At 39.6% G+C, this 26,442-nt stretch overlaps 1 protein-coding gene across 4 annotated transcripts in view; it reads left to right on the top strand.

The window, feature by feature from the left end:
• Nucleotides 1–26,442, top strand: part of PLEKHG4B (pleckstrin homology and RhoGEF domain containing G4B) — a 960,241-nt gene that overhangs the window by 910,831 nt on the left and 22,968 nt on the right. For all 4 annotated transcript variants that reach the window (XM_044065125.1, XM_044065124.1, XM_044065120.1 and 1 more), the window contains exons 21-22: nucleotides 839–1,084; nucleotides 4,397–4,605. In XM_044065125.1, the coding sequence (XP_043921060.1) occupies nucleotides 839–1,084; nucleotides 4,397–4,605 (455 nt within the window). The remainder of the gene's footprint in view (nucleotides 1–838; nucleotides 1,085–4,396; nucleotides 4,606–26,442) is intronic.

Raw genomic sequence — 26,442 nt, 5'->3', positions numbered from 1 at the left:
GGAGTCTTGAGAATTTGTCTTACTGGAACTCATTTCAGACTGATAAACTGACAGGAAAATTTCCAAAGTAATTTCTGACAGGAATATTATTAAGATTTCCTTTATTTTTTAGATACAGTTCAAGAACTATATAAAACAAACATATTTAGAAAGAAAATTACTTCAAAAATTAATTTTTTAAGTAATTAATTCCTGTCAATGTAATGAAATTGGTGGAGCTGAAGAAATCTGCTGCTATCCTGTGTTCATCCTTGCGAGTCCCCTTACCAAAATGATTTTTGACAACACAGTGCATTGTGGTGAAAAAGACATTACTAGATATCGTATCTCGCCATCAACTCGTGAGAGCACTTTGATTTCTTACATTTTTGTGGAGTGGGACAAGCCCGTTCATCTTCATGTAGGGGAGGCACACCCCGGTTTACATAATAATGTAGAAAGGGTAAACTCAATGAGCATTCAAACTGTTTATTCAGCGATATTGATTCATGCTACCAGCACTCCCAGAACTTGTGCTCGTACACCTGTCGGGCTCCATTGCTTTAAGTATGTTATAGCTGTGTGCAGCACCCTTGGGGATGAATTTAAGGGAAGATGTCCGTTCAATTGAAATAAAAAATGCAAAGTAGGACTATATGCTTGCAATTTATGTCAGGCATGCAGACACTTTTACCATAAACATTAATTTCCATAAATCTGTACTTTTAAGCAGAAATGATACACACTCTAACATGTACAGGATGCAACCACATTTATAACTTACTAGAATGTAAACTGTCTGTTCTTGACTTGATGATACTAGTAATTCCATACTTAGGAACTGTTTTTCTTTTTTCAGAATCAAGAACCCGGGTGTCAATAGCAGTGTCATCCTTTGACCATTCTACTCCTTTTAAGAGACCTCATTCCACAATCTCCAACAGCAGCACATCGTCTTCAAGCAGTCAATCCTCATCATCAGTCCTTGGTTCTCTCAACTTGCACGTCTGTTCAAGCCCACCTTTCAACCAATGGTCCTATGACATTGGGACATGCTATGAAGAGGATGAGCTGGAACAGGAGACTGGCAGCCAGCCTTCAATGAGTAAGTTCTTCATTCTTGCAGAGCGTGTGTGTGTGTGTGTGTGTGTGTGTGTGTGTGTGTGTGTGTGTGTGTGTGTGTGTGTGTGTGTGTGTGTGTGTGTGTGTGTATGTGTATGTATCAGCATTTTCTGTTTCTTCCTTTATCCTGAAAGTTGTCATGTGATGAGTTGCATACTTTGTTTTGACAATAGTGGATGCTGATGGAGTTGCTGATGGAGTCCTTTGTCCTTTGCTTTTTTTCTTTTTTTTTTTTTTTACTTTTTGAATTGCACATGCATTTACTTAACAGTGCCTTTTTTATTTTGAGTCCTCACCCTTTGTTGTTAAATTCTTTATTGTGTTAGTGCCTTTTTTGTAGAATGGTTTTGCTCTAAACTAGAACCACACCAAAATCCCACCATTGGATACATTACTGACAACCACCAGCTTCAAACCGGGTCTATATTATATATTCGAAGTTACAAAACTTTGAACCACATATGTTCAACAACATATGAGCAAAGTTTGAAACATCAAAAATATAATAAAAAATTTAATAAAAACTTACTTCAACGCTCTGAGCAAGCCCCCCTGCACCCCCCACACCCCCACTTAAATATACCAACTCCAAGATCGCACTTCAGTGCAGAAAAGGGAAAGTTTACATTCTGTGCCATACAGAGCCGTTGCTTTTTACCTTCAAACTTTAAAGGTCAATCATATAGTGTTGACCATATGACATTCGAACTTTAAAACGTTCAAATAATTAATAGGGACCCCTTCAAACCAGTTAGGCAAATTGCAATATAAATCCATGCAAATGTTATTGCTTGACAAAATGCTTTTTTTAATGCCACACACTTTTAAAAAAACAGTGTTTTCATCCATCAACAGCCAGGATTTCATCAGAATAAAATCCAAGGTTAACCAACCTCTATTTATATACATATATAAATTGATTAATTTAAAAACTACTAATGAACTAATAAAATGATTAATCATTTAGTTCTCTAATTTAAATTATATTCTTATTCATTAAAAACTTCACAGAATGTTACTAAAATGTTCTTATTGTAATAAATTTTGAAAGTTGTATTATGTTATACTTTTATTTTTATATATAAATAAAACAGTAAAAGCAAATAGAGCTTAAAAGCAACAATAAGAGGTACACCAATGAAAAAAGGAAATAAAAAATATAACGCACACAAAACATGTACAATATATATATATATATATATATATATATATATATATATATATATGTATAGATACATATCTATCTATATATATATATATATATATATATATATATATATATATATATATATATATATGTGTATAAAACGTTTTGTGTATGTGTTATATATACCTACAATCTAGCACCCCTAAGCTTTAAGACCAGGGCTATGGATATATATATTACAAGCATCTAGTATAAGTTGCCAATATAGTTCCCAGTACTCAACTTTCATTTGCCAGGGTCCACCCCTTGTGTCCATAGGCACATCCTGTGTAGCAAAAAACTCAACATTTTGCTTTCTTACATCTCTTAGTGTTTAATGCATTGGTCTCAAAACCTTTCTGAATATCATGTACATCTTCATAAATTCTTTTTCTTAGACATCTCCTTTTTTTCCCTTTGTAAAATGAAGCACATTCACAACAATGCACCAAATATATAACTCCCTTACTGTTACTTGTAAAGTGCTTATTGTTGTAACTAATTCTCTCACTGTCAACAGTGTGTGATCCTTATTTGCTACATAAACACATTGTTTACACATACCACATTAATTTGTACCAAAAGGAGTACATTCTGATCTAATGTTAGTTTTACTGTTTTCTCCACCATATCTTTTGTATTACACCCTCTCTTGTAAATAAATACAGGTGCATATGAAAAAAATATCTAAAGAGTAAAGCATCTTAGCAAAAATATTCCAATATTTCAAATTAATTCCTCTAATTATGATAGCGTCTTGATTATAAACCATAACACATGTTTTTTAGATATTTATCATTATTAATTTTTTTAATATTGCCATTAATATCACCTTTCCCTTTTCCCAATATAGGGGTATATTTAATAGATCACTTTTTCATTTCATTACCTCATCATAAATGTTTTTTACGATATGCCATTGTTACACAACCACAGCATATGATAAGTACAAAGGGCAAAGCTTCATGGATGAGGGGTATATGCTTGTCCCGCCACTTCACACAGGGGTTTAGACTGTGTGTGTCTGTGTGTGTGTGTGTGTGTGTGTGTGTGTGTGTGTGTGTGTGTGTGTGTGTGTGTGTGTGTGTGTGTGTGTGTTTCTTCTCAGATAACCTTTGTGACTCACTGAAAGGCACCATAACCCTTGGGGGTAGATTTGTGATGTTTTATACCCTGCCAAAGAAGAAAATTCCAAAGAAACTGCCAGTCTTTGTGAGGAATCATATCTTATATGGGTACTACTAGGCTATATTTTCCTAATTTTTTTTTATCTTTTGAGAGTCATGTTAGCCATGCATGGTGAGTTCTGTTTAAGATAGTAAGATCTTGTTTATGATCAGAGCATCTGCTCTGCTGGAGAAGAACATAGCTATTGAACTATCGCCTCCCTCTGAAACAAAACTGTGTGCATCAGAAAAGCATACAGCATGCTAGTTTTATACTGGCTCATGCCTTCTAATAGCTAGCTTCATTGTTCTTTCTGGGCCTTATGTAATTACAAGTGCATTAATCTCTGAAAAAAAATGCAATTCAAGGTGACATTAGACTAGTGGTTTTGAGCTGTCATGTGGATGCCAAAGTATTCAGTCACCGTCTCCTATTAGCTCTGCTCTCAGCTTTAGGGTGATTATAGGTTCATAGGTTGGTGCTAGGCTATCAGCCCTAGGGCCTATATAAGCCTAGCCGTAACAATTCCCTGGATATTTCTTCCCACAATAGTGATAGTGAGATTTGCAGTAACAGAAGGCATTAACCTATAGTGTGCAAATTAAGTAACTGTTTTACTGTAAGTGATACACTATTTGTTTGTTTGTTTTACATAAAAATGTGTACTTCTGGATGAATGCCACACAAGTCAAAAAATAATGATTTGTATTCCAAGTTGTGTTTCTAGCCATTAGTTACTACAGTAAATTGACTGCAGCCACCATGAATTTTTAAAATTTTTTTAATCATAGAAGTTGCTGAAGTATATTGATGCCAAATGCACTAAACTCACTGCATAACATATTTCATAAATTGCAGGGTTTTTTTTTGGGGGGGGGGGGTTGACATTGGGCAAAATACAGAATAGCTAAAGTGTTTTATTTTTATATTTTTTTTTCTTAGTAACAGAAAGCTCAGAATCGTCTCAGGGGGAGAGTGTCAGTGGATTTAGCAGTCCAGCACACAGCTGTCGTTCTCAGCTTCCTTCAGAAACCTTGTCTGATGATGGAAACTCTAATACAGACTCAAAACCTTCTTCACAGTGCACATCTCCAGCCCTGTCTCACAAAGCTTCTGAACCAACACAGGAGAGTAACCTCTATGTTACTGCAGTAAGTATCGATTTAAAGGATAGTCTATTGTAGCACAGAAATGTAGTGTTCATAGACTTGCATTTCTTTGGATTTTAATTTTGTCATATGAAACTATCAATATTATTGTTCTGGTTTAACTAGTTTATCATGGCAAAATGTTAAGATGATTATAACTTTTACAAAGCAGGTTGAGCTTTATGCCGCAGTGGTACGGCAGTAGCATTGTTACCTCACAGCAAGAGGTTCTCCCGTTCGATTCTCGGTGTGGCTTGGGAGTGCCTTCTGTGTGGAGTCTGCATGTCCTCCCCGTGGTTGGGTAGCATTGGAAAGACATGCGTGCGTAAATGGGCGTGCCTTCGTTGAAGGTTGGGCATCGAGCTGGCACCTCAGTGTTTTGTAAAATCTACTGCCAATCATTAGTGGACCGGAGTTCTGCTGTGGCGACCCCTTACCGGGAAAAAGCCGAAAGACAAACAACAACAACAAAGCAGGTTGAGCTTTATCTGTAAAAGTCTGAGTGTTGCAAGACATGAGACTCATGTGTACTGGTTATGAAACAAATGTGTGACAGTGTTCAGAGTTTCTTTCCTATTGAGATGTAATCAGAAAGGATGTATATGATGTTTTCATTATTTGGTCACAGTCCAGTTTCTTATAATTTAGTCTAGAAGTAAGCATCTTGCAAAGTGTAAAGGTGCCATTTTTGTACCTTCTTTTTCACCTCATTACATGATAGTTTAGGAGATTGAATCTATTAAATAAATTAGAGTCACAGGACTTCAGTATCTGCACATCTCTGCTCCTGCACTAGCAGCACTGGCGCCATGCTTCCTTTTGTTCTTGGCACTGCTTCCAGTACCACTTGTAAATCTGGATAATTAAACAGTGATCTATGACTGAGTGTGGGTAATGCTTGGTTGAACCATGGCTGGCATGGTCTGATCATGAGGGTGAAGCCTGAGTGATCAAACAAATAAGCCAGCCATGGGTAAACCAACATTACCTATCCACATCCAGTCATGGAGTATTGCTATTACAAAATGATGTTATCTAAAGAAAAACAAGAAAGAGAATAAACTGCTTACCTCCTTAAATAATGGCATTGTGTCTCTGAAGTTTTTGCTTCAGTAGAATTTTTCACATCTCCCATTGGTGGTGATGCCTTTTCCCTAGTGTGGTGTGCATGCATGGGACATGTATGTGCCAGTGCATGCACAATACAATAGATAAACTGCAGCTGAATTAACAATCAACTCCACCTTATGGCTTGGGTCCTGATGTAAACCCTCTAATCCTACCCAGTTATTAGGCTTAAGTCTCAGACATTATTGAATGTGCTGGAAACCCTTTCACCCAGCAGAACTGTGACTTCAGGTGGAAGCATCTCTTAAATTGCAAATAATGAGTTCTTAACACAAGTAATTCTGTGTGTGAGAGATGCAGCAGATAAGGAAGCCTCATGCTCATGAAAAGCATGAGAGGGGTGCATGTCTGTCGTTCAAAGTTACCTTTCATCAGTGGATGGGAAAGCTGGTGCCCAAAAATCAGTTTGTCTAACTGTTCTGGCTTTCTTGCACAGAGAGTGCTGTACAGTGGGGGACAGATAATTTTCCCCTTCCCCACTGTAGTGTAGTCTCTGAGTTCATATATATAAATATGTAGCATGGGGGTGGGGAGTGCAGGGGGGATCCCCTGCAACATCACTGGTTTAGTGTTGTCTTTTGATTGTTTTTGTGTTTTGATATTTTTCTTTTGACCATTTATACTTGATGAAGTATGGTTCAAGTTGTCTGTACACTGATGAATAGTTATGCTGCTGTAGCGAGACGTATCAGAGCTCTCCATGCATGCCACAAATGTAAGCAAGGCTCTGGTCCTGACAGGAATCCTTCCTTGTCCAATAATGATGCGGAGATACAAAGAAATGATAATTGGCTTCAACACTTCCCTAATACTTAGCATCATTCTGGTGATCCAGTATGTTTCAGCATGGAACAAGATGTTTTCCAGTCCTACTTCCCTTGCAAAGTATGGCCTACACCTCTCATTCAAATGCTTCCACATACTAGTTAAAGCCCTTGCTGCCCCGTAGCGTCTTTTTTAGGCAGAGTCCTGCCAATGAACATTCCAGAATAGCTAACATATCAAAACCTAGACAGAATCACATTAAGGCAGCTCAGTTCAGTGCCATAAATCTCAGCAATGTTACCTGACCTTGAAGTTCTCCTGCATTTAGAGTGCATCTGTGTCTGTGCAAGTACTGAAATGTGGTTTAAATGTCTAGAAACATTGCATTATCAATTTTATCTGGTAAAGTAAGAGTTTCCAGTGTTAGTGTACTGCACACAGTTCTGAAAATGCTTTTCATCTGCCAGCAGGTAACTCATTATATTCCTGTTTTATTTATACAGTGAAATACCCACTTTTGAGGTTTTCATCAGGCATTTTCTGCAATGCTTTGTAATTACAGTCGATATCCTCCCTTAGATGTTAACTTTATAGTCACGTGTTCTGTTTTTGTTTACTGCACTTCTTTGTTTACATCATGAAATGTCATTTTCTGCACTACTATGCCTTTTTTATCAATGTTTGTGTGAGGGCAAGCTCCCCTGACCCTGTGTATGGGGTTCTGCTTTCTACAACCCCTTACTCATATACATTAACGTCCTGGTTGCAAATTATGAGGAAGTGATAAGTACTCAGAAAGAAGTGAGAACATTTAACAGGAGACACAACACTTGTGGTCTGCCATTAAAATAATGGAGAACATAATCTTACATCTGGTCTGCTTTGTCTGGCCATCAAAAGAATCTGAACTATTTTTGCTCTCAGTTGAGCAACCACTGAGTTATTAATGGGTGAAATATATTCCAGGTGACCCTAGTGGGATCTGTGTGGACAAGACACCCTATTCTGAAGTTCCCTCTAGCCTCAAGGAAGGCAAGGCAAAATACACTGGGGAGAATTTGAGGATGCCCAACCAATTATCTAGGTTTACTGAGCTTGTGTAAAGGGTGCTACTTTGCTCGACATGTAGTGAGAGGTTGTTCAAGAGGTGAGGAGTACAGTGGGAGATGAATCTATCACACCAAAGTTTCTTATCTGTTGGTGAAGGCTTATTCCCTTTAACCAGGTTTTAGAGGTGTAATTTTTTTCTGTGAAGGAATAGGAAGTCAAAAAGGGTTGACTCTTTCGTACTTGAAAGGCCTAGACACAGATCTCTACTGAGGAGTCTAGAAGAGACAGAGTCGAAAGAGAGAGCTGCCAATCTGCCCTAAGATTTTTAAGGCCACTGATTTTTTTAGATATGAATCTTTGAGATCTCTAGAATGACACGTTTAGACAAATGCATTTCAAAAGTTGCATTATATACAATAACGGATCTGCTTAGACATGAGTACAGGGGGAATTAAGACTTCTTTGGATCTAGTGGAGATGCCTTTGGAAATTAGATGAACCAGACAGAAGGATTTTTCAAACTAATGTAGAGACATGATGGCCAAATGATACAGAATTATCAAAATGAGTACCTAGAGCCCTTCCTATAATGAATGATTGGAGGGGTGCATCACCTGTATCATATGTAAAAATGTTTTGTTTACCAAAATGAACTGTGTAAATTTTTCACATGTAGTTTAAGACCCTTGTCCTTGCACCAGTTGCTAACATGGTCTCATCTATGTTGGAGCAATTGTCATCCAGTGGAAGATTGGATAACAGCACAGAGTTTACAGCTGTATGCAAACTTAGACAGCAATAGGCCAGGAACATTTGCCCAAATGTCTAAGAAATAGATGCCAAATAGGAGTGAGCCAAACACTGAGCCCTGTGGTACACCAGTGGTAACTTTTATGCTTTCAGAAATGGCACCACTGACTCTCACCACATGGGTTATGTCAGATAATTATTTAGCTAGCCATCACACAACATAAGGTGTTACAGTCTTATGTACAATCCTGCCAATAATGCCTGCATGATGAATAGTGTCAAAGTCCTTGGGTAGGTCTAGATGCGCTGTGTATACTGCATAACTACTTTACAGAATTCATTTACTTTTCCATAGAAATTAATGATGTTAAAGAGGCAGAACCTTCCTTAGACAAAGCCATATTGATGAGAGAACAGGATTAAACAATTTTCAATGTCCAGATTAAATGATATCTGAGATATTCTACTTCATAACTTTACATATGAGTGTTCGAAAGACATGCGTAAATGGGCATGCCTTCGTTGAAGGTTGAACGTTATGTTGGCACCTCGGCGTTCGTGAAAATCTACTGTCAATCATTAGCGGACCAGAGTTCCACTGTGGCGACCCCTAACTGGGAAAAGCCGAAAGACAACAACAACAACTTTACATATGAGGCTAGTGATACTAATTGGTCTGTAGTTACCGGGTCCAATATTGGGCCACATGTGTTTAATGTTTTCCAGGCTTCAAAAATGGAATCAGTGGAAAGACCTAACTAAACAGATTAAGCAGGGATACTGGGCATGTTATCTTGTTCTGTAGATAAGATGATCTTAGCTTTAAAGAGGACTGAAATAACTTGTTCTGTAGCAGTTAAAGTATGTGGGCGTGACTGTAGAATCTGTGGAATAGTTATAACAGTGGATGGAGTAACAATTTCAACTAAATTTACCAGAAATTAGCTATCTCTATTTTTATTATTATTTCATAGAGATATATAAAAAAAAGAAACACAGTATTTACAATATTTACAGAATCAAAAATAACTGTACTTTGTATTATTTTAGTAAACAAACAGCTATTAAGTATAAATATTTTTTAAATAAAATAATGGCTAAAAATGGTGAACATAGACTAAAGTAATGCAAAGTATAGCCTTAATGAATAGTTGATAAAAATAAAATAATTTATAGTATTTACACTAACAAAATGTCTGCTCCATGGATACAGAAGTTCCTACATCATTCCAGTAGCCCAGATTAACTAATTACCTTCCAAAACCCATATAGCAATATGCAAAAACATCCAGTGAGTTTATACAGATTATAAAATACTATTGTTGTATAAAACATTCATTGACACTCCATATAGAAAAGAGAACAAAAGAAAATACAAAACATTTAATTTAAATAGTTGAATTATGTGACAATGTATCCAATGAGAAATGTATTTCTTAGAAAATAATGAAATTATAGGTTCATAGGATGTTACTAGGCTATTGATGCAGGGTCTTTAAAAGTCTAGCAATCCCAATATAATATTAGATGAGAGATATCATCTGTGCCCAAGGTTTTTCTAGCAAGGACTACCCATGTCCAGGAGAGAAGTGGGGCAATCCCCAGCAGAAATGTACGGTTATCCATCCAGTTGTCCAGGTTCCGCTTAAACAGAGTCATGAATGTGATCTGCTTGATATGGATTAGAAGCCTATTCCAGAGGAGTGGCAACCTCTGATTGATGTAGCTGTTTCTCCAGCAGGTGTTTATGTCACAGGGTAGATTGAGATTCCTGGAATGGATGACTCTAGTCCCATTAGACTTACAGATGTGCAACACTTCCATTAGATTTGTGTCAGGGATAGCCCTGTAAACCAGACATAAATCACCTCTAAGTAGTCTATATGAGGACAGTGACAGCGACTTTAGTCTGTCATATAAGACATGTGCTGGAGACCCTGAATTTTCTTAGTTAGAAATCTCTGAGGTCTGTCAAGTTGCTGCAGGTGTCTGGTATGGTACATACCAAAGGGAGCATTATATTCAAGAATAGACTGGATGAGGGATGAGTACAGGGGAGTTATAACCTCTTTTGCTCTTGAGGTGATGCCTTTGCTTATCAGGTGAGTGACACTGAATGCTTTCCTCATCACAGTAGACATATGGTGGTCAAAGTTGACGTCACAGTCAACTTGTGTTCCCAAGTCTCTCACTACTAAATTGGTACATAGTGTGTTATTATTTATTTTATAATCATCAGGGACATTGTTTTGCTGAAGGGAATGATGACGCCTTTTTTAGCATATGGTTTAAGACCTTGGCTTTTGCACCAACAATTGGTCTGTGTAAGCCCTTTTTGAAGTCTGCTAGCATTCCTAGGGGATTCAATGATAGCATCTAATTTGCAGTCATCCACAAATGTGGTTAGCCACAGCCCCTCCATTTTGGCCTGAACTTCTGAAAGGTATATGCCAAATAAGAAGGGGCCCAGCACTGACCCTTGTGGGACCCCACTGGTGACAGGTTTGCTGGTAGAGGTAAAGTCTTGCACTTTGACTGAGTGTTGTCAATCTGTGAGCCAGTTTGCAAACCACCTGACAACACAGGGGTCAATATTTAATGGGGTTAGTTTGTCAATGATGCCAAATGTGGGATAGTGCCAAAGGCCTTGGCCACATCAAGATAGGCTGTGTGCATGGCTTTGCCCTCATCTATGGCTCTGGTCACATTCTTGAAGAAGTCCAGCAGGTTTAGTAGACATGACCTGCCCTTGACAAAACCAAACTGGGATGGATCCAGGGTTTGTGTTTCACCTATATCCTTATTTATGAGGTCCTTGATGATTCATTTCATTGCCTTGCAAATAAGGCTGGTTAAACATATGGGTCTGTAGTTACTTTGGTATGTTGTTGAGCCTCCCTTGTGGAGGGGGATAACAGCCACTGTTTTCCATTTAGTGGGGACAAAGCCAGTACTCAGGCTGTGTTTGAATAGAGTGCCTAATGGAGTAACTAGCTCTTTTTGTAGAACATTAAGATTGCAACCAGGAATGCCATCTGGTCCCATAGAGGCTGTGGTTTTAGCCTTGGAGAGAGCATTCATGACTTGCTCTTTGGAGATGCAGGGAGGGGGAAATGATAAAGACATGGTTTGTGGTATGCTTGGGGGCGAGGAAGGTGAAATTTTTGCCTAGCCTGTCTGCTAGCAGCTTTGCAATTTTCATAGGGTCAGTGTGTGTGATGCCATCCACAATTAGTTCAGCCCACATCTGAGTCCTACCTTTTAGGTTGTGGATGTAGTTGAAGATAAGTCTTGTGGCTATCCTTGGCTATGGTTGCTGAATTTTTCTCATAGTTGGTCTTTGAAGATTTTATGAGTTGTCTTATTTGTTTGTTTAGGCTGAGGAGAGTGCTCTTCCAGTTCTGGGATCTCACTTTGGTATTTGTATACAGCAGCTTCTTTCACTTATTGCATAATGTATTAATGCTAGACTTCCACCAGGATGTTTTTTTTTTCTTGAGGAGTTTGCTTTAATCCTATCTGGCATAGCTGTGTCTGTACATAGGTTCATAGGTGTTTACTAGGCTAACTACCACAAGGGCCTTTTTAAGCCTAGCCATGCATCCCAAATCTCTGACCAGTTCTGATACCCTTGATAAGTGTAAGAATGGGCCTGCAAAATGAACCATTTACAGGTTACCTGTTTGCATTAGAGACATAGCTGCCAAACCAGGGATGAATTTCCAGTTTCCCATCCAATTGTCCAAATTGCACTTGAATTGTGTTAAGTAGGAACTCTACTTCACATGGATGGGGAGCCTGTTACATAGATGGGGTAGTCTCTGGGATATATACCTATCTCTCCAGCGGGTCCTATTTATATCACAGGCAAGGTTTAAGTCTTTAGAATGGGTAATTCTGCTACTTTTTATTTTATGGATATGCAGGAGGTCCATCAGAGTGGGGTCTTACAATGCCCTGTATGCCAGGCATAGATCTCCCCTCAAAAGCCTGTAGGAGACAGAATACAGGGATAGGGCTTTGAGGCGGTTTTCATAGGACATATTACTTATGCCTTGTATTCTTTTAGTGAGAAATATCTATGGATGTTCCAGTTGTTGGATATGCCTGGTTAGGTACATACCAAAGGGGGCATTATACTCAATGATAGGTCTGATGAATGCCGAATACAGTGGAACAATGACTTCATTGGACTTAGATGCCATACCTTTGTTTATAAGTTGTGCAACATAGAATGATTTCTTCACCACTGTAGACACATGATGATCAAAGGCTAGATTACTATCTAGGTGTGTCCCTAAGTCCCTGACTACTGGGTTAACTCCAAAGGGTGTGTTGTCAATATGATAGTTACCAAGGATGGATGACTTCCCAAAGGATACTATTATGCATTTCTTGGCATTTAGTTTTAGTCCCAGGCTCTGACACCAGTTATTTGTCTGTGTCAGCCCCTCCTGGAGAACATTTGTGTCAGTGTGAGATTCAATGACAGCTCCTAATTTGCAATCATCTGCAAATTTAGTCAGCCACAGACCACTGACATTGGCCTTGACTTCTGAGAAGTAAATACCAAAAAGGAGCAGTCCAAGGACTGATCCCTGAGGGACTCCACTTGTTAGTGGCCTCTTTTTAGAGATGGACTCCCCAATTCTAACTTCCTCAGTCCTGTCTGTGAGTCAGTTCGCTACCCACCAGGTGACATACAGGTCTGTACCTAATCTCTTGAGTTTGTCAACAATGCCTGAGTGGGGTATTGTGTCAAATGCCTTGGCCAGGTCAAGGTAGACAGTGAGAACAATTTTGCCCTCATCCATTGCTTTTGGTGATCTTTTCAAAGAAGTCCGCCAGGTTGAGTAGGCATGATCTGCCCTTGATGAAACCAAACTGGGTTGGATCCAGTGTCTGGAGGTTTACTATATGTCTATTGATCATCTCCATGATAATTCTTTCCATGGCTTTACATATAAGACTAGTGAAACTTATGGGTCTGTAGTTTCCAGGTTCTGTAGATGGCCCACCTTTGTGTAGAAGTATAACTGTTACCTTTCTCCATTCATGAGGCACGATGTCTGTTTGGAGGCTACAGTTATATAGTAATTTCAGAGGCCCTGATAGGTCATGTTTCATGCTATTTGGAAGGATCCTGGAAATTGTCTGGGCCCATTGATGCAGTGTTCTTGGTCTTAGAAAGAGTATTAAGGACCTGTTCCCTAGTGATAGTAGGGGGAGTTATATTTGATGATATTTCCTGAGGGAAGGTTGAGGGGGAGAGAGAAGTAAAGTTGGAGCTGAATTTATCAGCCAGGAGGTTTGCTATATCTTCTGTCTCAGTATAGGTGGCTCCATTTACAATGAGCTCTGAACACAATTGTGTATTGCGTTTGAGGTTGCAGACATAGCTTAAGAATGATCTGTAGCTGTCCTTGGTATGGGAGGCCAAACTGACCTCAAATTTGGCTTTGGTAGACTTTATCTGTCCTCTGAGTTGTTTGTTTAGTTTGATGAGAAGGCTTTTATCCTTCTGGGTGCTGCACCTCCTAATTTTTGCCATGATTTCCTTCCTCTTGGTATACATCCAATTGATTTTGTGATTCCACCAGAGTGGCTTGTTTTTGAGTTATTTCTGTACTTCTTCCTGATGGGTACAGCTGCCTCTATGCAGCTATTAACATGCTTGTACAAGGGTTCTGTGAACAGTTCTGCATAGGCAGAAGTGTTCTCTGAGTTTATAGGGGCTTGAAATTTTGACAGGTTCTCACTTAATAACAGGAGGTTAGCCTTAGGATAGCTCCTGAATATTCATGGTTGAACTGTGGGTCCAGGTTTTATTTTTACTTTAAAGGAGATCATTTTGTGGTCTGACCTTACCAGGGAAGGCATTACAGTAGGGAGTGTGCAGCACTTTCCTATATTAGTGAGGACTAGATCCAGTTTGGTTGCACCCTTGGTTGATGTATTGACTATCTGGTCCAGGTGTTTGTGTTTACAAAAGGAATCTCTGTGCATGTATGTTTGCTGTCATATAGGATTCCCAGTTAATAGTGGTGTAATTAAAGTCACCTATGTAAATGGTATTGGGTAGGATTCTTAGTGTCTCTATTAAGTTTAAATACCTGGTATGGATTTCCTGGGTCATAGAGGAGGACCTATAGCTTGCAAGGAAGTGGTATTGCATTTTACCTATGGTGATTTGAACGTAGAGCAGCTCAAGTACATTGCCCCATTTGACCAGCCTTGAAGTATATTTATTTTTGATGTAAATAGAGACACCTCCACCTTTAGTCCCTGCCTGTGAAGTAGCTGGTCTAAATGTGTGGAAGGCATTATAACCTTGCACTGTTGGTGTGCTCTCTGCGGATTTAAACTAATTCTCAGAGATTGCACAGACATCAGCATTCTCTAGGGTAAAGGGAGCTTCCAGGGAGTGGAGGTTTTTTGTTTAGGCTCCTAAACAAAAAAGTCCATTCCCTGGAAGCTCTCTTTGGGTAGATGTTTATACAGAGCAACAGTTTATACTGTAGTATAGTCGCCATCTGTGGAAACTGGAGGTTGGAAGTCAATTATATCTTCCCTTAGGAGGGCACAGTTAGCTATGGTGTTTTTAGCCAGACCTCTCCTTTGGGGAGTTCAGGTGCTATTGCTACTTCACAAATGACTGACTTATGATCAGATTTAGCCAGTGCAGGCCCTACACTTGAGGTGTTGCATCAATCTCTCATATTGGTGAGGACCACATTTAGAATATTGGATCCCCTTGTGCACTATTTGTTCCAGGGCATTTGAGTTAACAAAGTCCAGGAACTTTTGTGCAATGAGTTTGGGCTCGTATAAGTTTCCTGATTAATGGAAGGACAGTTAAAGTCACCCATGAATAGGGGTTACGTTGTACCTTAATTGTCACAAGTAGATCTAAATAAGCTGTGTGGGCATCCTGGTTCATGGAAGATGTCCTGTAACTGACAAAGACCTGAAGAGGGGTCTTACCCACAGTAATTTGGATTTAGAGTAGCTCCATAGAGTTTTCTTGTCTAACCAGTCTAGAGGTGTAATTATCTTTAATGAAGATAGCTATTCCACCTCCTTTGGTTCTCACACCTTTAATCTGCAGTCTGAAGGTGTGGAAGGCATTGCAGCCTTGCAAGGAATAGAATGCTAATACAGAGAAATAAACTTAAGCTCGACTATATTAAATAACTAAAAATAAATATTTGACTCTTTACAACCTACTTTATCTACGAACAACCTTGTTAACCATGAAAAACTACTTAAAAATATAAATTACATTACAGTCTTAGAAAACTTTGTCAATGAAAGTATAAAATAGAATTAGGAAAATAAAAAAAAAAATCCAAGAAAGATTAATAACTGTCGTTTTTTCTACATTAAGATTATAACACCAGCTTTCATTAGTTAATGACTAGATCTGAAGTAGTTAACTTCATTCTTTCTGCACATATGGGTATACCGATCCGATTCGGATCCGAGCCGGAAAAACTTTTCAAGCATCAGCTCCGAGCTCCAAGCTCCTCCCTTACCTATATTACATCACTTCCTCCTATCCAGCCCCAGATCTCGTTTGCCGCTCTATGAGTCAGCATCGTGGTCTCTGAGCTCTAAGCAAGGTGGTAAGGTTTTTTTGGTCTTATTAGTGTAGTTGGGTGTGTATACCTTTCCCTTTTTCCTCCCTTCTTCATGTTTGGTCATCGTGTTAGTTGTAAAAAAAAAAAAATATATATATATATATATATATATATATATATATATATATATATATAATATAGTGTTTGTGTAGTACTGTTTTGTAGTCTGATTTCCCGCCTAGGCCCAATCCCTTGTTAAGTGTGTGTGTGTGTGTGTGTGTGGGGGGGGGGGGGCATTAGGACTTGTACTGTTATCCACTATGGCTGAACAGCCTAAGGTTCTTTTTAAGAAATTCACAGAGTGTGGTCATAAGCTCTCACCAGCCAATGGTCACACTCTGTGTGTTCTATGTTTAGGGGTCACCCATCTGTCTGCATCCTGTGACATTTGTTCAGGCTTTAACCCTAGGGCACTGAAGGATTGTCAGGCTAAGTTTGTGGCTAAAGGTCTGCTACCAGCTTCTGCCCTGGAGTCTGCCTCGGTTTCCTCCCCAGCCAGTGACACTATGCAGGCAGGGACTCAACCTCCCACCAGGCCTACCATATCGGATTCATCCCAGAGAGGTAGGGACAGAAGAGAGAAGGAGAAGCACCACAAAGAGAGGGACAGGCCCAGAAAAAGATCACCGGACAGGGAGTCTTTCTCCAGCCCCTCTTCAAAGGCACCCAGGTCTCGTTCTCCTCGGCTCTGCTCTCCCCGTTTCTCACCGGAGCCGATGGAGCCATCGGAGCTGAGGCACTCCCCTCAGATCCGGCCCAGACCCGAGTCGGTTGCTTCCTCCAGGTCGATTCGGAGTGTCTCAAACCTAGATATGGACAGGCTGATGAGGAGGTTCATCCAGAACCAGATTCAGATGGGGGTCTTACCAGGGCCCTCTCCCATTGGAGAGGGTCCCTCTACAACTATGTTCCACCCTATTTCTCCTTCCCCGATCTGACCCGACGCTTTGGGGTTGTCGGGTCCGAGACTCTTCGGAGCTGTTGGGTCGGCACCGATGGTTCTCGTTTCCTCAACGCCGGCTGTCACCTTGAGTTCCTCGGATCCGATCTCGGAGGCAAGAGACTTTCGGAGCCGTGGTCGGGGGGTCGGACCCGAGTGTCGAGATCTTGCTCTTTCGGATCCCATCCTTGGTGCCCAGACTACCCTGCCCTCGGCTCCGATACCTGCTTCAGATCCAGGGAGAGCCTCATCCTTATGAGCTACGGAGGTGTGCTCTCCATCGGCATTCGGGGCAGTGGAAAGGGTTCTCTCCCAGGGGTTGAGGCCAGAGCTCACCTACTCGGATCCTACCCAGACCCCTCTGATTTTGGATTCTGCTCCCATTACCCTGTCTCAGGAACAGCCAATGCCAAAGCAACCCCAGGTTGTTCCACTCAGGGAACCCCCGGAGGCTTACGAATCCTCTTCAGAGAGTCCCACTGGAGAGGAACCTCATAAGCACAAGTGTAAGGGGAGGCACTTGGACTCCCCTGAGTCCATTACCACTGATACGGACTTGGATGAAGGAGAGGGTTCCCACAGATCACCTACCGAGGACGTCTCGTTCAGAGACATTATGGAGATCCTCTGCCAAAGAGGAGGTTGGTCAGCCCCCAAACCCTCTGTGGATGAGTCCGTATTCCTGGAGGCCTTTGGCACGGGCCCATCTACTTCCTGGGTCTCCCCTCCAGCTGACCCTTTGGTGGACCTCATCACCACTAGGGCATGGAATGATCCTGACACCGTAGAGCCTATACCCAAAAGGCCAGACAAAATTCTTTCCCCGCCATCAGACAGGCAGGCATGGTCCAAGGGAGCCCCGGTAGACGCTTTGGTGGTTGCAGCAGCCACAAAGAGGGAACTGGCACAGGAGAGTTCCTTGGTTCATCCACCAGACAAGGAGTCCAGGTGATGGATCGTTTTGGGAAGCGCATGTACTCGTCAGCGACATTTTCTATCCGTGTGCTGAATTACTTGGCACATGTCATCTGACTGCAGCGAGACCTTATATTGGAACTAACTGAGTCACCCCCGGAGTCTCTTTTGCTGCAGGACAAGCAGTCCTTTACTGCGAAGATGATTACACTGAAATCAGTGACTAATACCTCTATGCATCTCCTCTCTCATGCTACGGAGGGAGCCGCTAGAGCTGCTGGTACCTTGAGGCAACACACCTGGATCAGGCTGTGTCAGTTCACGGACCCCTTTAAGGCGTCTTTCATCAAGGCCCCTTTCGATGGATCATCCCTCTTTGGGAAGACTGTACGTGACACACTATCCCAGAGTGAGAAGGATGGAAAGACTTTGTCAGCCATCGGAATCCACTTCTCTAACCCACAGAGGTCCTATTCCAGTAACCAAAAGGGCAAAAGAAGATGTGGTTCCAGAAATCACAGTTTTTTCGTGACACTCAAGAATATTCATCCCCCAGTGGCAGAGGGGGACAAGACCGACGCCTTCCCAGAGGCAGAGGGGTTCCCAGAAACTTCGCGTCTAGGGAACCTTTTTCCGACAGACTCATACAGCAACCCTGAGGAGTTGCCCGGCTGCTCTACTCTGGAGGCAGTCGGGGGAAGATTTTCCTTACATCCAGTGGCATAGGAGTCCATTACTGCAGACCACTGGGTGTTAAACATCATATCTAGAGGATATTCTATCCCCTTCTTTTCATGTCTCATAACTCCAACATGCCTTCCAGATGTTCCACCCACTCACAGGGAGGCTGCAGCATTAGAGGTTTCAAAGCTGCTACAAAAACGAGCCCCAGATCAATCTGGATCAGGCATCTACTTCAGCTTCTTTTTAGTGCCAAAGAAGATGGGGGACCTCAGGCCCATTGTGGACTTGTCTATCCTCAACCTGTCGGTAGAGAAACAAAAATTCCAGATGGTCACTCTACAGTCCATTCTACCATTTCTGAGAGAATGCGACAGGATGTGCTTTTTACACCTCCAGGACGCTTACTATCACATCAAGGTCCACAGGAGCTCCAGGAGGTTTCTGCGCTTCCGGCTAGGGGACAGTCACTTTCAATTAAGAGCCCTACCCTTCGGTCTCACCACAGCCCCCAGGGTGTTCACCAAGGTTATGGCAGTCGTAGCGGCTCACCTGAGACTTCAGGGCATTCAGGTATTCCCCTACCTAGATGACTGACTCTTCACTGCATCCACCAAATGTCTCTTGTGTCAGGCCCTACACTACTTCCTCTGTCTGGCTCACAAGTTAGGCATCATGATCAACCTCAAAAAGTTCCACCTGACTCCAGTTCAGATCATAGACTTCATCAGGGCACGGCTGGATTCGATTCAGTCAAAGATTTTTCTCACCCCGGAAAGGATAGAAAATCTCAGACTCCATGTATCAGCGATCTTGGATCACTCTGTAGTCACAGCATCCAATGTTCTTAGGGTCTTGGGTTCGATGGTGGCCTCAATCTCTATCCTCCCTCTTGCACATCTTCACATGAGAGTCCTTCAGTGGAATCTAGCAGTTCAGTGGTCCTGGCTAGACCTCCCGATGAGTTTCCACATCCGAATCAATGGGACATGCAGAAGATCACTCCAGTGGTGGCTTCAATCAGTGGACATTTTTTGCCGGGCACAGCTTTCTAGCCCCTCTGGCTCAAGCCATGGTGACCAGCTCGGGTGGGGGGGCACTTCCTGGGAAGAACGGTCCAAGGCACGTGGTCCCTTCCAGAGACCAAGCTATACATCAATGTCCTGGAGATGAGGGCAGTGCTTTTAGCGTTGAGAGCCTTCCACCCTGTCCTACCTCCGGGGACGGTAGCCATTCATTCAGACAACATGTCTGTAGTCTGGTATATAAACAAACAGGGAGGGACCCGATCCTACCCCCTTTGTCGCGAGGCCATGAGGGTTTGGGAGTGGGCCATATCCACCAGCCGGTTTCTCATAGCAACACATATCCCGGGACACTCCAACATTCTAGTGGACAGTCTCAGCAGGGCAATCCTTCTACCTTACGAGTGGTCTCTGAAACAATCAGTGGTGGAAAAAATCTTCCTTGTTTGGGGTCAACCTTGCTGCGATCTCTTCACATGTCCTTCCAACACGAAGTGCAGCAACTTCTTCTCTATGATCCCCCCTCTGGGGGATGTCCCAAGGGACACTCTAGTCCATGCTTGGCCTCCCGGGCTACTGTATGCTTATCCCCCATTACCTCTTATTCCGAAGTTCCTTCAGAGAGCTTGCCGGCTGCAGTACAAGTCATTCTCATAGCTCCCTTCTGGCCTCGCCAAATGCGGTTTCCCTTCCTATGGTCTCACCTGTTGGCTCCTCCATGGACTCTAGATCCATGTCCGGATCTATTTTCTCACCCATCGGGCATGCCCCAGCCCAACCTGGACAGTCTCAAGCTGACGGCATGGCTGCTGCAGTTCCCATGATCATCAGGACTCCAGGACTTTTGTCCCCTGTTAAGGACATTCTGCTAGCTTCTCTTAAAGCATCCACTAGGAATCTCTACAATAGCAAGTGGAGACGTTTTTGCATTTGGGCCTCTCAATGCAATCAGAACCCGTTTCCACTAGGGCAATGGCCACTTCTGCAGCTTTCTGGTCAAGAGTTCCATTAGACGATATCTGTGCAGCAGTGACTTGGGCCAATTCGCACACATTCATCTCTCATTATAAATTGGATCTTATTTCTAGAGGGAGAGCATCCTTTGGCTCTGCGGTGCTCAAAAATATCCTTCCATAAGGGCCTCCCAGGAATACTAGTAGCTGGGGACTCTGTCCCATATGTGCAGAAAGAATGAAGTTAATTACTGCAGATATAGAAGTTATGTACTTACCATAACGTTCCATCTGAGTAGTTAGACTTCATTCTTCTGCACCTTCCCTCTCTCCATCCCCCTCACTCTTCAGGTTTGCCCTGTTTAGGATTGTGGTTATGTTGCCATTTAGTGACAGCAAACTCGATCTGGGGCTAGATAGGAGGAAGTGATGTAATATAGGTAAGGGAGGAGCTTGGAGCTTGGAGCTGATGCTTGAAAAGTTTTTCCGGCTCGGATCCGAAACGGATCCGTATACCCATATGTGCAGAAGAATGAAGTCTAACTACTCAGATGGAACGTTATGGTAAGTACATAACTTCTATGTTTCCCTTATTCTTTATATGACAAAAGGTATATATTAACTGTATGACTTTCAAAATGTCAATTCATAAAACAATGTATAACACTTATTAAAAGAAATTAATTATATCAACCAATGATAATTAGGAAATACTTTTTTTGAAATATACTTGTTGAAATTTCTATTTCAGCATACATATTTCAAAACATATAGAATGAAATGGTACTTACCTTTGGTTAGAATTTTACAAAATGTAGACTCTGTACACATTACGATATTCTTAGAACTGATTTAGGTCAGTTTCTAAATCTGTAAACCACAAACCATGTTAATAAAATTTAAATAGACTGCAGAAATGAAATGCAACAATATAAAATATAATATGATCAATTGTATTTTTTCTTTTTCTTTATATTGTCTCAAACCTAACAACAAAAATTAATCATTTTAAAACAGGTCTAAATTTGCAAGAGATGTTAATAATTACTTGTATATTAAATATGTAAGTAACTCTTACAAATACTGTATTTCCTTTCCCGTTGCTTAACAAATTCAGTGAAATTTAGCTTCAGACAAATTGTCAACTAATCACTCTCACATTGCAATTCTGCATTCACAAAAATAATTGTTTAACTGCCAGTGTATATTATCTAGTCATCTCCAGGCTTGTGTAGTAATATATAAATAAATATTAAGAAATACATACATTATCAATGTTTAACATAATAGTTTTAGTCATTTTATAAATCTCAGTTTTGTCAAAGTCATACCCTACATACAGTTAGTACTGTATTGAAATGTAAGTTATATTTGACATTGCCATTATAATAAAGTATATTATAATTATTAATAACAATTTAAGTATTCCTAACAAGCTTATCAAGTATAAAGTCAGAAATCATATTTAGTAAAAGTTTTTAGTAAAAAATTCAATATTATAACAACACATAACCACAAATCAGCAACAAAAGTGCCATTTCCGGAAACATAGTTATTAGTCTACATTTGAGTAAGGCAGGAGAGTGAGGAAACAGAGAAAATTGCAATGTCTATATACAAGAGTGATTTGGTATTGATTTCTGTTCAAATGGGCACAAGAGGGCTGATTTCATAACAAAGACAAAGATTCATCTGAATGCTGCTAGCATTCAAATCAGAGTATATATGTCAAATGATGAGAGATATGTTCCATGAAATATGTTTTAATCAAAAAATAATTCACCAAGCAATTTTATTTTTTATGAAAATTCACTGATCTTTATTTAACTTTATTAATAAGTACTCCCAACATTCCTGTTTTTAGGATGACTTTAACTATTATTTATATGCGAAGACAACTTTGACTTTGTTATATATCCCAGCACACTAAATGCAAAATACAACTGTCCCTAGAATGTCATCTTAATCACGTACAATGCACATGTATAGGCTATACAATAAATTTACATGTAATATAAATATATACATTCCTGCATGCCACTTCTACAGTTTGGGAAGATAATTCTTCAGGTCCCCATTAGGAAATGCTATAAATATACCTTGATAACATCACTGAATCCTACACACTATAGTGGTACTCTAAACATCCCTACATTCACTAAAAGTTTATCAATAAATAAAAGTCACAAGAAAACTGCTTAACAATATATATTTATATATGGGTTTACTTTAATCTAAGACAATACGAGGTATTAACTCTAGAGTTCTGACTGTATACTAAGAGCACAATTCATGTCCTCACACATTTTATACTTGTAAAAGAGAGTTCAGGACAACAATTTTTAAAAGCACATTCTTTTTGCCATCAAATAATAAAAAAGTGCTGTCATGAAGCTTTGAAAAATGAGTACCTTTGCAGAAAAACATGAAGTTACCATTCTTAATGTACTGACATCTTATATCACACAGAACATTCACACAGTCTTGAAGTAAAGGAAGTAATCAAAGATAAAAAAAGGAGATAAAGTTTAAAAAGTTCTCAGGCCACTTAATGTTTGTTTAACTGAAGTTGAGCACCATAGGTTTTACTGGAGAATTAAAGAAACAGTCCACAAAAAACAAAAATACACAGGAACAGATGAAAGGTGAGGTACAAGAAAGATGATTAAACAAAGACAACTGTGAGTAAATTTTCAATATACCACGCCATGCAGTCGGTTATTGCTATTATACAATGACATTATTTAAGAAACAAATCACTTACGTTTCTTAAATATGTCTTTGTGAGATGGCTCCGAGGTGTTTTTCCACTTTCCTCAGATATCCAGCTGCTTTTTTTGATGTACTGCACATGAGTATGGGACTTTCTCTCCCACGCTTATGCAGTACATCAGTGCGATGTAATGGGTGCTGTGTATAGGAAGCAATGGAGAAAGGAAGATCTCCACTGCTTTTTTATAAAAAATTAAAAAAAGATATCATGACACTTTGAAGGTACGAGAGAGACAAGAAATAGAAAATAAAAGGAAAATCTAGTTTTGCATAATGTGACTGATTATTCTTTTATTTTTGTGTGTCCTATCTCTCGTTGGTTTCATGTGTCTGGTTTTGTAAGTTTATTTTTTTTCTTGTTTAAGTGAAAGAAAAGTGAATTTTTATGGCATATATTAATGGAAGAATGTCTGGGTAACCAGATCTTTTTCCATTGGTATATGTTCAGATTTACAATGGGCACACTGGTTGGGCTGACCAATCAGCGTGCTACTTTTTGAATATTAATGGGCAGTCATTGTATAATAAATAATTAACAAGATTTTTGAAAGTACAATAGAAATACAAGTAAAAATACCACTGTAGATATTCCTCATTTCATGGTTATTAGAATGGAAAACATGCAGTTGTAGACTGAAAGATAATAAGGGCAGTATGAAATGATAAAAAATAGACCATTAGTACGAGCTCTATGTTAACAAGTAAGAAAACATTTTAAGCTTCAAATCATCCCTGTGTCATTCAGTTTAACTTTTAAGACTCATACAAGTCAAGAGCATTGGCTCTGCTGAGTGCATAATTCTCTTTGTTTGGATGTAAGAAATAGTTTCATCAAGAGAGAGTTAAATAAGTTAGTTCCTTCCTGAAGAAAAATCTTTAATCTGGCAGGGAATAGAAGATGAAGTTTGATATTGTTCTTTATAAGCTTTTTAATAGAAAAGGAGTACACCATTTTCTTTTTCCATAACTTTACTGTAGGAGGCATTATCAAACCTAAATATATTATCTCCCATTTTTGAAGGTGGATTGGACCGTGCAATTTTCAAAACTAAGAAAACAAGTCATTGTTGATGTTTGAGATGAACATAACAATAACAGATCTTGGAGGGACTCATTTTTTTAAGATTAGATAAGGAAAAAAGCCTCAAGGAGATTGACTGTTTTTAGAATCTATGTTATAAGAAAGCTAGTCATGTTGACAGCTTCTATATTCTTTGAGACACCATCAATTCCAAAATCATCCCTTTTCTCTCTGGTTTCAAGATCATCTATTTTTAAGCAGCAATATATTCTTTTTAAGAAGGAATTCAGTTTGTGACTCCTGTCCATTAAGTCTTCCTTCAAAGTCATTAAGAGTTTCCTTGGTATCAATAATTTTGGCATTCAGCTGTTTCACCCTGTCCTTCAGAAGGTCTGTTATAATCTTCCTTAATCCCACCCATTTTGTTAACAAATTTATTTAACTTCAGTGAGATTTCCTGGATAAATGAAGTTTAAGTCTGCAGTTCTTTTTTCATGTTACTTTCTTGAGACTAAGACTTGGAGTGACTCTTTTTGTACTACAATTTGAAGGCAATTTTCCAAATGACAGGAAACTTGATATTTTTGTATTTCTTTTCAAGTCATGTAGATAACTGAAGTAGTAAATGGTATCTTCTTCTTGTGTAGATCCCACTAGGAGCTTGATATTTAAGAAAAAAATGTCTTGAGGTCTTGAAATATTGACTGCAGCTAGCAGTCTGCCATCTTGTCTCAGAATGATATTAGCTATTTCCTTTGGGTCAGAGCGGGCAATATCATTGTGGACTAGCTCCGAACATTGTTGGGTGTTAATTCTTAACCTCCTGACATAGTTAAAGAAAGATTTGAAGTTAATTGTTGTCTTAGTTGCCATTTTAAATTCATACTCTTGTTTTGAACTTTCTAATAGTTTACTTCAGCACTTTATTAGTTTTTATGTGTGCTCTTAAAGTAGGTAGAATGAGACCTTTTATAAACATTAAGCAATTGCTTTCCCTTGTTATGTAATTTATTAGTACAGCAATTCCACCGTAGGTGTTTGTTTTTAAATTTCTTGTTATAGTTTGTGCAGATAGTGATTACCTTATCAGAACTATTTAAGTGGAAATACAAGTCAGGGGCATAGACGACAGCTTTAGCAAGGGATAAGGGTTACCATATATTCTTCTTTACACAAGACAGTCCCTGCTTGGGCAGTTGTGTCCTTCAAAAAGACATAAAAGTGGCAAATGTCCTATAATTATTTTATAAAACAATGATTTTGTATTTGAAACATTTTAATATGATATGAAATAATACAAGCATCTCAAATTATAAACAAGTGTGCTTTCATTATGAAAAAAAAATGTGAAGTCCAGCCTTCGACTATTCTGCTGATATGGTTGCATGTGAAATCTGAAGTTTCTATAAAACATGTTCCACTCTGAGCAAAAGAAAGGGTTGTAGACCTCCATCAGAGGATGATTACAGTGTTTTTTTTTTCCTGTTGCATTCATATAGACTCGCCAGAGTTCCATTCTAGTGAAACAAAAAAAAACTTTCTGTATACATATCATTTACTTAAACAAAATAGAATTCATGAAGCCTTACATAAGCTGTCACAGTTACTGTTGATAGACAGAAGACTGTAGCTAAGATGTACTACTACAAGTGAAAAAATTTCACTGAGTACAATGGTCCTGGAAACGATGACATGTCGATCGTTATTAGACATGGAGGACTGAGGAATGTTGAGTGCACAAAAGCTGAGATGGAGTTTTTCTGGATAGCAGTGTCTCATGAATTTCATTACTGTCAGCCGAGATAGACAAAGTGTCATCTCCAACAAAGGAAAAATCCTTGGACTGGCAGGAAAGGTAAAAGGTAAATATCAAAATTGTATAGTGTGTAATGTTCCAAACCAGATTAAATTGTTTGTAATACTATAGAATCACCTGATTTGTCAGTAGTCAAAAAATCTTTCCACTGAACAATGAATGGTAGACAAACAACCCAAATCCAGATGAGGTTGTGTTTGAAGTGGAGAACATCTCATTTCTTGATGTAAAACAAACTATGTTTCCATGAGGAAAATGTGTACTCTAAAATAAATATTTTTCTAGGCATTTTGCTGCCATGCCTGCCAACCATCAAGCTTACTCCAGTCAGCCTCTGTCCATCTTGTTTCCCCATACTCAGTAGCTACCCTAGTACAGTACAGG

The sequence above is a fragment of the Protopterus annectens genome, chromosome 3.part0 (assembly GCF_019279795.1).
Source record: "Protopterus annectens isolate FY-2018-M chromosome 3.part0, PAN1.0, whole genome shotgun sequence".
Classification (NCBI taxonomy): Eukaryota; Metazoa; Chordata; order Ceratodontiformes; family Protopteridae; genus Protopterus; species Protopterus annectens.
The sequence above is the reverse complement of the archived record's forward strand: the minus strand, read 5'-3'. Positions and strand labels throughout refer to the sequence as shown.